Source organism: Equus quagga, chromosome 3 (assembly GCF_021613505.1).
Source record: "Equus quagga isolate Etosha38 chromosome 3, UCLA_HA_Equagga_1.0, whole genome shotgun sequence".
Taxonomy (NCBI): Eukaryota; Metazoa; Chordata; class Mammalia; order Perissodactyla; family Equidae; genus Equus; species Equus quagga.
This window is the reverse complement of record NC_060269.1, coordinates 117,696,916-117,712,641: the sequence shown is the minus strand read 5'-3', so window position 1 is coordinate 117,712,641 and position 15,726 is coordinate 117,696,916. Positions and strand designations below refer to the sequence as shown.

Sequence of the window (15,726 nt, the reverse complement as noted above, 5' to 3'; positions counted from 1 at the left end):
GAGGACTGAAAAGTCTACATTACAACAGAATGTTAATGATTAATTGGCATCCATAAAACAAAAAGGCAGAAGTCAGCCTTAGGCAAGAGATAAAAGCCATGTCCTAGGAGGAAAACCTTTTGTGCTTGTGATACATGCTTAAGCCATTGCTTGGTATGTGATTCAGTGGAAAGAACTAGGAATTTAAAGTCAAGCAGGCTTGGGTTCAAATCACAGCTCCCATTTTTGAGCAGAGCCACTTTGGGCATCCCCTAAACTCAGAGTCTCATCTATAAAAAGGGAATATTAATTTTAACTTCATAGAGTTGTTGTGAAGTTTAAATAATATAACATATAGAAAGCACTTAGTAAAGTACTGGTCCTATAGTTAAACATTCAGTTACAGGCAGCTCTTATTACTAAGTATTTGGCCAGGGAAAAATTGATAACTTAGCTAAAGAGAATGAAAATATATATTAGGTGCTGCATTGTTCTGTGATATGCTTTAAGCTACTTGATTTTCCTTATTTATTCAATTATAGTTTTACAGTTTCTTAGGACAATTACATACATTATTTCAACTCGTCATTCCAACAGATTTGTCGATAATTTTCATGCCCATCACACAGATAAGGAAATTGAGTTTCAGACTAGTTGACAAATTTACTCCAAGATCACAGCACTAATGAGCAATGAATTTTCAACTGGATTCCAACTCTCCCAATTCTATTTTAGCCAAAGTTTTAGTTGATAGGTCAGTTTATTTTATCATGTTATTAGCATGGAAGTTTAATTCCTACTCGGGTCCAGTCTATATTATTAATGAAAACGTACTTACTTACACATGCTTGGTATAGGTCCAAGGAGGACTGTTAAGCGGCATCAGAGGAAAATTAAGTTTATCAGAATTATTAGCTTTAGAATTCACAAACCATTTTTTCTATACTGTCAAAGAAATTCTTAGAGTTTGGTATTTGGTTTTTTATTTTTTCTCATTACGTAGTATAAGGTTGCCAAGGTTTTTCTCTGCAGCAGTATCTGCCAAGTCACTTTTTAGCCGGATCCAGGCAAAGACCAAAAGAAGTTTGAACAGATGCTTAATGAGTTTGAGCCACTGGAGATGGCCACCATGGATATTTATGTAGCTATTTAGTTCCGTAAACCTAACTTTAAGGCCTTAGTTGATGCTTTTTATAAGTTTGAATTTAGTCCAATATTTAGAAAATGATGGTAGCAAAGGAGGAGCCTATGGTTTTATTTTTATTGACTTTAGCATGTTATCATATTAAGCTTCAGAACATAGCATCATACAAGGCAAAAATGCAATAAAACACCTGTACTTATGATATCTATATCTATACTTATCTATCAAAAGAGAAAAAAGAGATTTATTGCAGCATTATTTTTACTTGTAAAAGAACCTGAAACAACCTCAGTGACAGTTAGTAGAATAATGCTTAATTTCCATATTATAGAATACTGTGTAACCATTAAACAGAATGAGTTATTAATTTAGAGGAATTTCTGTATTGTGTCATTAAGAAAAGAAAGATTAACAGAAGTGAATATAAAATAATGCTATTTTTTAAAAACAATGACAAAAGTTCCATCTATATGTATATATGTTCCTTAAGTAATTTTATGAGCATGAGCAAACATATAAAATGTTGCCCATCAAGTTGCTAATTGGTTAGTGAAAGGAAGTAGGATGGAAGAACAGAGGTTGATAAGCAGTTAGACAGAGCAAATTAAATAAACAAATAGACAAGCAAATGAATAAGTAAATAGCTGTGGAGAAAAGGTAACAATGCTCATGCAAAAAAGAAGTAGTATATATAGGATGATTTTATTTTTTAAAAAAGTAGATAGCAAGAAAATGTAGCCAAAATGTTGATGGTGATTGCCTCTGAATGGAAAATTAAAAAAGAACACAGCTGGTACAGAAAAGAGAGGATGGAGCAAGAGAGCAAACATGATAAAGTTGACATTTGAATGTTATAATTTGGCTACCCATTCTATTTTGAGAGTTCCCCAGGGACTCCCCAGAGACCATTACCCACAGGCTCTTTAGGAGAATAATTTGATGGAAATCCATTTTCCTGATAGAAAGTCTGGAAACAAGGTTCCTGAGAGTGTTCAAATGTTCCCTCTTGGGAAAGTAAGTGAAAGCTCTAAGAGATATCAGCAACACTTGATCCTTGAGAGAGAGATTGCTGTATCCCATAGCAATCCCTCCTTTTCCACCTTATTAATTTTAAGTTGAGTTCCTAAGATTTCATTCTCCTCCAACAAAACAGTACCAGACCTAGAATCCTTCTTATTGGCTGCTCCCTTTTAAGCTCTGTGCATATTACAAGAGCACAGATCACAGGAGAAAACTGTCTTCCTGGGTTAGAAAATGATCACGATTTTTTTTTTATCTCTTCTGAATACAGATCTTCCTCGACTTACAGTGGGGTTACATCCTGATAGACCCATCCTAAGTTGCAAATGTCATAAATTGAAATGCATTTAATACACCTACATCACTACAATACATCATTAGCCTACAGGTGGGCAAAATTATCTAACACAAAGCCTATTTTATAACACCGTGTTGACTATCTCACGTAATTTACTGAATAGTATACTGAAAGTGAAAGAACAGAACAATGGTATGACTACAGAATGGTTGTAAGCATATGGATTGTTTACCCTCATGATTACATGGCTGACTGGGAGCTGCAGCTTGCTGCCACTGCCCAGCATCACAAGAGAGTATCGCACTGCATACCGCTAGCCCAGAAAAAGGTCAAAATTAAGATTCTGAAGTACAATTTCTACGGAATGCGTATCACTTTTGCACCATTGAAAAATTGAAAGTTGAACCATCCTAAGTCGGGGCCCATCTGTAGTGTGTGTTCTGATAGCACCTTGGTTTAATGCTGATTCTTATATCTTTTCCCAGGTTAGCTTACTTCACAGCTTGGCTTTCTTGAGTTGTCATGCATACCACCAAGTGGTTACCATTCTGGTCCTGGATTCATAGTCTAGCTCAGGATGGTGGGCCAAAACCACCACATTCAGAATGTTCTGCTAGATGCTCCATGCATCTGATTTTACTTCTGCTCTTATTTAGATATTGGAGAAAATGAAAATATTGTTTTTCTATAAAACTCTGGAACTGAAGAACTTTGAAAAATACTAGGTGTCATATGTAACTATGTGGTTTTAAATGTCAGTGAAGTTTATGAATCATTCTCCTGATGAATTAATCATCCATCTAATATTTTACTGATAGTTTTGAATATCGACTAACTTGTAAATGAACTCAGAAGTTTCACTGAATACAGATGTATTTTTAAATCTTTAGTATAAATAGGCTTATACTTGCAAAATGACAAATTATTGCTGGAACTATCAATGAAAGTTCATTTGATATAATTCAAAAAAGTCAACTAATATTTTGTAGAAAATCACTATTAATTCATTCATGAAGAGTGAGTTTGTTTTAAACTTTATATGTTTTTATCATCTCCCAGAAGTTTATTAATTCCCTGTGTTAGTGGGAATTATAGACCCGTTAATCCTGAATGGTTAGAGAATGTAAATTCCGGATTATTAATTATTTTAGTTAACTGAAAGTCCCCATGTATGTTATCTAAGCATGACCAATTCTTCAGAAAATTGAAATGCAATAAGATGAGTTCACACTAACATACTCAGTGCTGATACTGAGTGCTCCAAACACACAGCACTACTCAATTCATGTCAACTAACATATTTGAGCACCTGCGATCCACTGCGCACCATACTACTGTCTAAAAATATAAACCTTTGCACTTGGGGAGCTCAAAATCTAGTGGAACTTAGAAATAATTACAAATAAGTACTACAATCAAAGGAGAATAGTGTTGTGGGGAATCAAAGCAGTGAGTGACTAACCTCAGAATCAAATTTCCCTGGGGTTCTATCCCCTTCTCACTTTATACTGTCTCTTCATGGTGAGCTAATCCATTCCCGTGGCTTCACCTATCACTCATGACTCACACAGCTGTGTTTCTCCCTGAGCGCTGTCTTCCTATATTCTGCCCCATAACTATTCACTTGGCACCTCTACATGCAAGTGCCCCTGACACCACAACACAAATCAGCCGGAAATAAATTAGTCATCCTCTCTCCCAAATCTTCAGTTCTTCTGATTGTTGTCTATCTACTCACTTAGATCAGAAACCCGACGGTCATCCTTGATGCTCCCTTCTTTCTTACCTCCCAATATCAAAAGCTCACCAATTTTAACCATTTCACACATTTTTTCCTCTTCTCCACATCCCCTTCAGTGCTGTGTTAAGTCAACAATTTATCTATCTATTCTCTAGGTTAGCGCCAGAGTTCTTTAAGCTGATATCCTCCTACTCAATAATCTCGTCTCCGTGAGTAGGCAGCTGCCAATGGAGAAAAGTGGAACCACCCTAAGTTCCCTGAGTATTTGAAGTGGAGGGAATTTCATGCAGGAGCTGGTGACACAGATGATGGAAGAACTGAGAAGCCTACAGAGGACAATAGGACAGCCTGGAAATAAGAAATGTGAATCTCGCCCACAGTCTTTGAGTTCCTTTGGGCAAGGAGGGAAAATGTATTACTCAACTTTTTCTCCTCAGTATCTGGCATAATACAATTTTTAAAATACAGTAAACAATCATTAAGCACTGGCAATGAATTAGTCATTCTAATAACCTAAGATCTTTTGACTCAGAAGTTTCTAGAAAACTGTCCCTGCTTCAGGCCCAACATTTCAATATATCTCACCATGGAAATAACTCTAAGTATTTGAGCTTCTGATTATTTAGATTCTAGAATATGAGGCATTTAAACTGTCACTGTGTGAAACATAAATTTTATCATATCCATTTTAATAAATTGGATTCATTGTATAGGAAAATGTTTTTATATTTTTAAAGAAAATGAATCTTTACAGCTTCTAAAGTAGGTATTAGATTACAAATGTGGAAATTGTTATATTGGTGCAATCTCAGTTTCATATAGTGAGAGTCTCATGCAGTTCATTGCATCAGATCACAAGTTCATGCTCCAGTTGTCATGTCAATGTCATGTGTGCCCATGTGATTTTTTTTGGATGACTCTCATTTGGTATAGGCCCATAACTCACAATGTTTTTGTTCGCCCACAAGGTTGATTAATTCCAAAATTGTACAGAACACAGCACAAGACTGACAAAATGTCTGACTACACAGATGGATAAACCAAATGGGGCTATTTAGGGTGAGACAAAGCTAAAAGAAGATTATGTTCTCTGAGGCATAGCACGAGGCTACAATTCATGAAAAAAAAATCAATAGTAAATAACATGGGCTTTGGCAACAATGAGACTGCATGTATTTTAAAGATATTGTAACAAAACATGGCTAACGACTAAGCACAGCAAACTAATAGTTAACGTAACGAGATGCTGTTAAAATGTTAGAAATTAACAGCAAATCTGGAGATACAGTGATGAATTTCTGCTGCAGAATTACTTAATGGTGACACTGAACATTCAAAACATTCATTTTAACAGGAGGCTCCATTAGAAACAGATGTTGTGTGGTTCATTTCATTTATAGCTAAAATTGGTTTAGTTATCAGGCCATTTTTTTAACTGAACTTTGTTTCCTTGAGATGCAAGTTGTGTGTGTGTACGTGTGTGTATTTTTTCTATTCTTGTATGAGTTACTTCTTGCTACCAGCATACACACTTGGTCTCCAGGTGACTTTTCTTGATAATTGTCATTGTACTTGCTGTGGAACTGTCTCAACAGAAGTAAATATGCTTTCCTTGTCTCTCTTTGCTCTCCTAGTTAATAAACAAAACCAAATATGTCTCCTTCTTTTTCTTAAGTCCTTTAACATCTCTGGGTCTCAGATTTTTCATAACTCCTCCAATTTTTTAAATTAGGGAGATAGGCCAGATGATTGTTTGAGGTTTTCTTGGACTTCTTTAAGTGTATAGTTAATGCTTAATGAGATTCTGATATGGATATTGATCAGCATCATTATTATGACTTTTTCTGGTTGGAGAAAATAAAGACGGAATCAACTTAGGACAAGGAAAGTGGAGTTTGTTGTAGTGATACAAAGAGGGTTCATTAGGGGCCAAAATACTGAACATATCCAGACCTCACAAGAACTAGAAACAGAAATAGAAAGTCTTCGTGACCTTGGTGGTTCATACTCTAACAACGTCAGACTCTTCCTCTTATGGCTATATTCAGCATCTTTCTCCATTTTCCTTCTTCTTCTGAAGGCTAGCTTTCTCTTTTCATTCATAGCCTCCCCTCACTCATAACCTCATAATAGCAGTGCAGCCCTCGTTCTGTGTCATGACCTTCGAACTTGGTCCTTCAGCTCCTGTCTCAGATGCTTCATTCAATAGCAAATTTCTAGGAGAGGACTCCAATCAGTGAATCTCATCTTTTTAAGACAGGTACAGGTTTATTACCTTCCTGTGTGTCAGCTGCTCTTAAATTAAATACCTACTCTTTGTTTCCAAGGTGGGAGGAGGGCAGCATAGTGTGATAGAGAATGTGGCCGTGCTCAATCAGCAGGGGCTATAGGCAGGGCAGTTTCCATCACAGAAGGGACTGTGGAGGTGATGAGCAATGATTCACAGCTCTACTACAGTCAGCCTTTGGGGAAAGCAGCCTTAGCTTTGGAAAGAGCAGATCTCACAGTTCAATTAAAAGGGCACGAGCATTTTACAGGGAGCAGGGACTTGGGCTTGGGACTTCTTATAATGCGTATTCAAATTTCTGAGAGATAAAATACAAATGTGTGCAAGAGCCTTGGTTCTTTCAAAAAATATATATGTGTGTGTGTGCATGTATGTATATATATACTTTCTTGAGAACAGTTTGACAAGGAGGGATTGCTTATATGATCCTTCCAAGTCGATGCAAAATTACTAGACGTTAAAGCAATATTTTGTCTCTTCACTAACAAATTAGTCTGAAATGTGTGCTGGTCATGGAGGTGGCTAATAAGAGACCCTCACTTCTCCAGCCCTCTGTAAAGTCTTCTTCGAGCTTGTTCTGGTAAAATGCATACCTTAGTATATTTACCTAAAATACATAACTCTTTTCCCTATTCCGATGCTAGGTGATTAATGGATTTTTATTAAATGATTTCTTATGGTAAAGTAGCAAATTATAAACCATTTAATGCCAGTATCCTCCAGCACAAAGTTTTAAAGGATATGTTAAAAGCTTGGGGTAGATATGTTAATATAGATATTTTTCATGATAAATAATGATAAAAGATTTTGAAATATTTTACTGATCCAAAATAAAGATCTTTTTATCTAAGGCAGAGTTTCTTAACCTTGGCACTATTGACATTTTGAGCCACATAGTTCTTTGCCGTGGGGGCTGTGCTGTGCAGTGCATTATGCTGGGGAGCATCCTTGGCCTCCTCTCGCAGATGCTAGTAGCTCATCACTATTACTCCCAGTTGTGACAACCAAAACTGTCTCCAGACATTGCTAAATGTCCCCTGGGGGGCAAAGTCACCCTGAGTTTAAAACTACCAGTCTAAAAAGAATGTTACTTTTATTCTCCAAAAGAATGACTTTTATTTATTATAAATGTTTTCTTACTCTTTTAAACGTTTTTAGATTTAAAAAGTATGTTATTTTGGAGTTTAATTGAGCACTACTGATTTGGTATCGTCTATCTTGCTTTTCCTCAATGAATCAAATTCTCTCATGCCTGAATTAGCCTGACCAATTTCATTAGCAATCTCACACCCATTAATCCCATTAATTTGCCTCAGTGTCAAAGAGTCCCCTACGGCCCATAGTTTCTAAATATGCTGCACTTCCTCTCAAGGAGTAGCTTGCTTGCACACTTGAGAAAGCTGACTGAACACTTGTAAACACACCTGGACAAAAAATGATTTTAGTGTTCTTGGCCACTTTAGATTTAAATTAATACCTTTAATTTCTTTCTGAAAAATTTTCCATCCTGCCTGGAGTGCTTGCACTTTGAACTAATGAAAAATTAATAGAAAATCTCTTGTATGAGAGAACAAAATACCGCAATTTAAGCCTTTTCCATCTAAAACTAGGAAAACCCAAAATGACATCATAGGCTTTATTGTATTAAGATAGCACTGTTAATATTTACATTAAGATGCAGAATGAATAATTTATTTAGAATATAATAAATAGTCTCTCAGATATGTAAATCATAAATTCTCTCATAGAGAATTTGCCTATCTCACAAGGTTGTGAGAACAAAATGTGATAATAGATACGAATAGTTACAAAAACCACAGAGCACAGAGCTCTTTCCAGGAGAAAGAGATTATTGTCACACGTGGCATAATGTAGATACTACAGAAAAGGAGATATTGCTGTGTTTTGGGTCTTTCCATAATTCATCATTATCACCCAATTATTATCTTCAAAAAGTTTTTATTAAGGTTTTCAATCTCATATGTCCATATTTCCATTTCTCATAGAATCAGTTCCTAGATTAGGATAATAACCCTAGAAATGCATAAGAAGAAAAGTTCTGAAGGGTATTTATCCCAAGTCACTCACTTCCAAATGTAACATCCTAGCATACATAAATTTTCACTTAATTACTTCTTATTGCAAATAGGGTAAATTACTGCTTTAATTTAGAATGAAGATGTGATTTTTAGTCAATATTTATTGAAAACAGGGTGAGTTGTGTAGAGCAAAGATCTCTCTGTCCGTGTAGTTCTCTCTCTCCAGGAAACAAAACAGTTTCCGGAAAGAGAAGGGGGAAAGTCTACACACACACACACAGACACACACACACACACAGACACATTAAATCTGTGAAGAGATTACTCACGTTTGCACTAGTTTCTCCTTTCTACTCTCCATTGTTTACTTACCAAAAACTCATATTTTAATTACAGCATTTATTGTTTGAGTATTATTTTGCCATTATAACCCTTTACACTTTACAATAATAAACTTTTTCCCATTCCACATTAGAACTTTGTTGAGGAGAATATGAAGTACAGATTTCGCCCCATGGTCTCATTAGGAGGAAATCCCAGGTAGCACTCCTCAGAATCTGGAAGCTAATGAATATTCAGCATGAGTACTGAAACACGTATCCATTGCTGATTGTGCTGACCCCCATGGCAAAGTTTACAATAACATATCTTTGACTAGTTATTAATTTTCTTACATTGGCTAAATTACAAACAAGAGCTCAACACCAAGAGTTACAATTGATCACAAACAACTGCTTATTTTTGTGGCCAGTGGGGTCCTTCTGCCTAAAGTTCTTTCACAAACATCTTTTAAAAATAGAAAAGATGATGAAAATGGTATGTAAACTTCAAGTAATTTGGATGTATTAGTCTTTAAATCACAATGAACATAATATATTATAAAGAAGATATTATATTTGTTTAGCATGTTACCGTTTCTAAAGTACCTTCGCCATAATTTTCCTAACTAACGCTCACAATAAGCCAATAAAATGCTACTATTTTCATTTTAGAGGTGAAGCATCTGAGGAATGAGGGGGTTAGTTAGTTGCTCATGATTACATAGCTCTACATGTGGTTGAGCTTGGAATCAAGGTATTTTGGAATCTAAGGCCCAGAATTTGTCCCGTTCATTTTCCTCCAAAAAAGATAATAATGTTAAGAACTTGAAGAGCTATAAATGGAAATGGTAGCAACTGAGAGGAGAATTGTATGTAACCTTGTGGATTCTCTTTTTTTTTATTAAGCGAAGGTAAGGTGGAAGGAGGTTTTAGACCTTTAAAAGGGATATTGTGTGATTCATAGCAAAGAGCAAATGTTCTTGTCATTGAATGAGAAAGAATGGCTTTGAATTATTGCAAGATGGTTTCTGAGTAAACACTGTAAGCATTCTTGAATATGGTTAAAGGATGCTGGAACTCATTGTCCAGAACGAATACTGCCTTATCTTTCAGGGTTTTTCAGAAATGCATAAATAGCCATATAGGGATTTAGATACAGTGCAGTTTGCCCAGATGTAAGGTATGATCTGAGTTAACGTTTCTCAGCTAGTGGTATATATAACAATGGCAGTACACAGACACTGTGCTGGTGTTATACAATGTTTTCTTAACTGCTGCTAAAGCATTCACAGAGTCACCATTGACAGATAAATATCCTTTAAAAGAAAAAGTGAACCTTGTGTCTTTATTATATTGGGATCCATATCTTAAAAACAACGATTTTACTGCTACCATTTTTTCAATGGACAATTACACTTTTTATTAATGGAGTTCTTTAAAAACAAACAATTAAATCTCTAAGATAATCACCACCGTTCCTCTCCTGTAACATAGATCCATTTATTGAGCCCAAATCTTCCAGTCAGTCACTGCCAGGGGAAACCTGGGCAGAAAGAAAAGTGCAAAGGGACATCGTTAGTGTAGCTTTTACAAGCAGTAGGAAACAAACTCAAGTACAAACCCAACTCTGAACTCAAACCGATGCCTGAAACAAAGCAGAAATGAGGTAAGATGCTGAGCAGTTCCACCACTGATGTCAGTTCTCAGGTCAGATAAACATCTCCATCCAAATGTGCTTTATAAACTACTTTTCGGGATTGATAGCCAAGTTGTAATTTGCTAGAGAGATCCAGGTAATGGTAACTGGTGACCTTTATAAGGCAAACAGAAGTATTCATTCAAAAGACATTTGCATTTTGGAAAACACCCTTCCCTTTTGAGTGCATCCAATTTTAGTTATTTTTGAGGAAACGCTCTCCTCCAAAATAGTACCATAAATATAATATTCAGAGATAGATTTTTGTGAACATGGATCTCTCAGTACAATTTCCCTCTATGAACTTCCCCACTTCAAACTTTAAAGTTCAATTAACTGGATTTACTCTATATCAGTAGAAATGCTTGTGCATGCATCAATTAATGCTCTAATTCTTCTAACCTATTGGTTGCCCTATACTTGGAAGTGCAAATTTCAATATATTCAAAGGTAACTTCTTAGGGGACAGTAGGATGGTGGGTCTCTTGGCATCCAAATACCACGTACTATCACTTTCTTAACAAAAAGCATTAGATGATGATGATGATGATAGTAAAATTCTTTTTTGGTTTCCTTTATTTCACAGGATTATACACTCACCATGTATTTCCAGCAGTCTTGGAAAGACAAAAGGCTTTCTTATTCTGGAATCCCGTTAAACCTCACGCTAGACAACAGAGTAGCTGACCAACTCTGGGTACCAGACACCTACTTTCTGAATGACAAGAAATCATTTGTGCATGGGGTTACAGTGAAAAATCGAATGATCCGACTGCACCCTGATGGAACAGTTCTCTATGGACTCCGGTAAATGGTTTTGTGTTGCATGTTTCACTGTTGTTGTTGTTGTTACATTTTATTTTTTACTTTTGGAAGTAGGAGAAGATATAGACTCTTTCATCTGTATAATAAAAGTATATTAAAGACCATAAAATCTCTTTTGATACCTCTTGAGTTAAATCTAGGCAACTTTGTCCATCAAAGGTAAGTGATTTATTTGCTCTGACCTTCAAATAATAAATATAGAAATAAGAAAATGTGTCTTTGCCACACGGATTTCACATTCAGCTTATTGTAGAAGTTATATCTGTTTTTAGGCAATTGCTTGATTATCTCAGAGCCACCTAGACTGAACTGAAGTGTGTTCCAGGTATTTGGTATAGCTACCAATTAAGAAAGAGAATTGGAAAACAATGTTTTGAAGAAGTAGGAAAATATTTGTGGTGACTTTGAGAACATCCATAGTGTTTTTATCACCTTAAATCTCTATGTTTTAGTTCTTATATTTAGGTATATGATCCATCTTGAATTAATCTTTGTTTGGTGTGAGGTAGGGGTTGAAGTTCAGTTCTTCCCATATGGCTATTCAGTTATTCCACATCACTTATTGAAAAGGCTTTTCTTTCCCATTGGATTGTTTTGGTGCCTTTGACAGGATAAATGGGGGTCTATTTCTAGGCTCTATTCTGTTCCATGGTTCTATTTCTTTATCCTTAAGGAGTATCACACTATCTTCATTACCATAGCTATATGGTAAGTCATGAAGTCAAGTAGTATAAGTTCTCCAATTTCGTACTTATTATTTAAGATTGTTTTGGATATTCTAGGTCCTTTGCATCTCCTTATAACTTTCAGGAACAACTTGTTAATTTCTACCAAAAAAAAAAGGCTGCTGGGGTTATAATTGAGATTGTGTTAAATCTGTAGACCAGTTTGGGGAGTTGACATCTTAAAATTATCAAGTCTTCTCATCCATGAACATGATATATCTTAATTTAGTTAGGTTATTTTTAATTTATATCAGCAATGTTTTGTACCAGAGTGGGTTTTGTTTTATTTATTTGTTTATTTTAAGAATCAAGTATAAAAGATGTATCATACACTTATAGAGGTCTATTATTAACCCTCATGTAGTTAAGGGTTTATTAAAAACTTTAGGCTACAATTCAACTTAACTTCCATTTTTATCAAGTAAATGTCTGAACGGTGACATAGTATTGTAGGATATGAAGAATAGTCATTCTTTGACCTTTGTTAATCTTTAACCTTTGTTGTCACCTTTTTGTGGTCCCTTGTGAGAAGCTGAGGAAACTATATATCCACAAACTCATATAGCTCCAAGTTTTTCTACTGTTTTAGAATGTTCCTAAGTCCCCTAAAATCCTTCCGTATAACCTCAACCTCAAGCTAAAACTCTCGTTAAGGGCCAAAATCCTCCAATTAATGTCTGTACATTCACCAGTAGACAAAAGCAATACGCAAGTGAAAAGAAAATATCTGTCATAAAACTTCTGAAGTTAACCTAGTGTTTGTTATTTAGTTCATAGCTTTGGTCTTCATTTGCACAATAAAATAGCATCAGTTGATCTTAGCAAAACGATTTTTGGAATTTTTCCACTCTTTCACTATCCCGAGAGCTTTCAATTCTAGTTAAAAATCTCTGGCCTAAAATTCTCTCAGGAAAATGGTGAAATAAACTAACAATTCCCTTGAGTGTATTGATAGTTACTGTAGACAAAATCTACTAATCCAAGGTCAGTGGTGATTATCAGTGACGGTTCATACAGTGGAAATCAGTTATCATTTTTTTGTCACCTATGCAACTTCCATCAGATATAACCAAGGTGTAAAGTGGTGAATTACTCTTCTAGAGTATTCGGGGGAATAATTCTATCCCAATTTAGTAGACCTCAATCACAACATGTATAATCACTATAAAAGATTAGTCAACAGTGTAGAAAAATTTTTTTGTTAAAAAAAAAGACATCCAGATTTTTTTCAAGCAAGCATGTGGGTTGTGTTCTCAGTTTACTGAGTCTCACTTCAGGCACTTCCAAATTATTGGCAGTTTCTACCAATGGGGATGACGTAAAGGAAGAAAAATGTTGGAGAACGATGAAGTTGGACACACCTCATTTTGAACTGAGAAAGCTGAGGCAGAAAGGGGGCAGGGCCTGATCCAAGGGGACGATAAAGTAACAGCAGAAATGGGACTAAAATCCAGGTATCCTGATTCCCATGCATGTAATTTTCCCACCCACTGCCTTTAAAATACACTTAGGAGTGAACACCTTCCAAGTTGTACTACATTGCTCGCTCCTCTTCAGAGACAACCCAGGACTTTGTAGCCTGTAGCCTGAAAACAGATCTCTCCCCAAAAGACACAAATCCTTCATCTATTATCTGATCACTTTTTGACACCAGCTTATTCCACAAGAGCCTCCCCCCAGCTCTGATATCTCCCCCCTCCTCCCCTGTCTTCCTCCAACCTCTTCCCTCACAGGTTTGCTTTTCTTTCCCCATAGGTTATAAATATCCAGAGAAAGCGTAGAATACAAAGAAAGCATGACGTCTGGAGTCAGAGGACCAAAGTCGCATTCAAACTCTACCATTTTCTGATTGCTTGACCTTGAGCAAGTTATATAAATTTACTGAGCCTTAGTTTTATTAACTGCAATAACGGACTAAAAACCCCTGATTCTTTATTGGGAAGTTCTTATGAAATAATGAATATGTTAATACATGATAAATTCTAAATTATATATTTTCTAAAGTAATTGTGGCTTAAATAGCCTTATCAGGTAGTGAAAAAACTGCATGTGAAGAGTGGTTCTCTAACTCCCAGGGATGTCAGTGACCAGAACAGAGACACAACTGTCCAATTAGGAAAACATTCATTGAGTGCCTAGTATGTGCCATACACTCACTATTCTGGCCCTGAGAATAATTCTCCAGAGACCTGGTAGGAATTTGTCACCGTGGCAGAGTGGAAATCACCTGGAACCACGAGTCAAAAGACTTGTGGCTTAACTAGTTTGTGCCCTTCAGTAAGCCATTTACTCTCTCCAGGCTTCAGATCCCTCAACCTTAAAAGGAAGGGATTGGGAAAAATTATCCCTAAATTCCCTTCCAAATCTAAATCCCATTGCTTCTATGATCCCAGATATTCAGGCATATTCATTGTAATTCCTCTGATATGACATTTCCTAGTCTTAGAAATGACAGCCTCCCCTTTCTTCTTTGTAATTGTCTTTTCAAGAATAACCACCATATATCACTTCCTAAATGCATGAAGTAGAAAATCCTTATCATATAAAGTGTGTATTGGCATATTTATAGCTGTTCTTATTTTAGACATAGTTAATCAGAATTAAGTTTCTTATCTTATCTTTTTCCATGACTCCAGCTAACTGTCATCATGCAATGAGACCATACATTAATGAGTTGTTTTTAGTAATGATGGGATCAATGTGATTTTCTGAATGTATCTGAAAGTCCCTTTAACCAAATATTCCATAATCATAAGACTATATCATTAAACTAAATCCAGTTTTGCTATTTTCGAACTCAATGTGAGATGTTATAACTTAATTTACCTGAAGCCACAAAAATAGCCAGTTGTCTCTATTTTTGTGAACTACATCAAATCAGATTTTACACCCAAGCGACAGCACACAGTTGTGTAAATGCTCTAAACAGAGTGCTGTCTGACAAGGGTCTGATACTTCTAGAGGAGCCAGGCTACTGTGCAACAGACATTCAGCACATAGAAGAGACTCTATTCCTTGTGCATCTTGCTCTTGGGTTACCCCTACTGCAACAAAATGCATTACACCAAAGAATAACCTTACAATCACCATTACTTTCTCTTCCATTTTTCTAGGGATCTAAATAAAGGATAAATGCTGTAAGAGGTGGCAGGAGATGGGCCCTATGTCCACATTTCATGAGCCCTCCTCCCTGCTCCTCTCAAAGCAGGCAGTGTCATTTCCTTTCTTACTCAAAAGTGGAGACTAAACATTAACTCCTCCAATGTCACACATCGAATCCTTAAAATTCTTCTGTCTCCCCACCCTTCCTTCCATTTAACTCTGAGGAAGAATTTTCTCTCCTTTCTAAGGCTAATTTCTCTGGGTATTCATTTAATCTTCTTGCTGTGCACTCTTTTCAAACTTTGCTCCTTTTTTTTTTATTATTAAATCTTCAGTCTTCCTCTCTGCTGGCTCTTTCCCCTTGGTTTTCTCTTCAACCACCAGTCCTCTCACAGCTTTGGTTTCCTCTTATCACCCATTTACCCCTCAATCTCCAAAACCATGGCTCCCACCCATGCTACTTTCCTAGAACAGCTCTGTCAAAACTTACCAACACCATTGCTGGTTCTCAATCTATACTCTCGACTGCTCTGAATGATTTAAGAGTGAT

The 15,726-nt window shown here is 36.1% G+C and overlaps 1 protein-coding gene across 1 annotated transcript in view; it reads left to right on the top strand.

The window, feature by feature from the left end:
• The window catches only part of LOC124237572 (gamma-aminobutyric acid receptor subunit beta-1), a 350,803-nt gene that overhangs the window by 112,630 nt on the left and 222,447 nt on the right, over nucleotides 1–15,726 (top strand). The window contains exon 4 of the mRNA XM_046657368.1: nucleotides 11,111–11,331. Coding sequence (XP_046513324.1) covers nucleotides 11,111–11,331 — 221 coding nt within the window. The remainder of the gene's footprint in view (nucleotides 1–11,110; nucleotides 11,332–15,726) is intronic.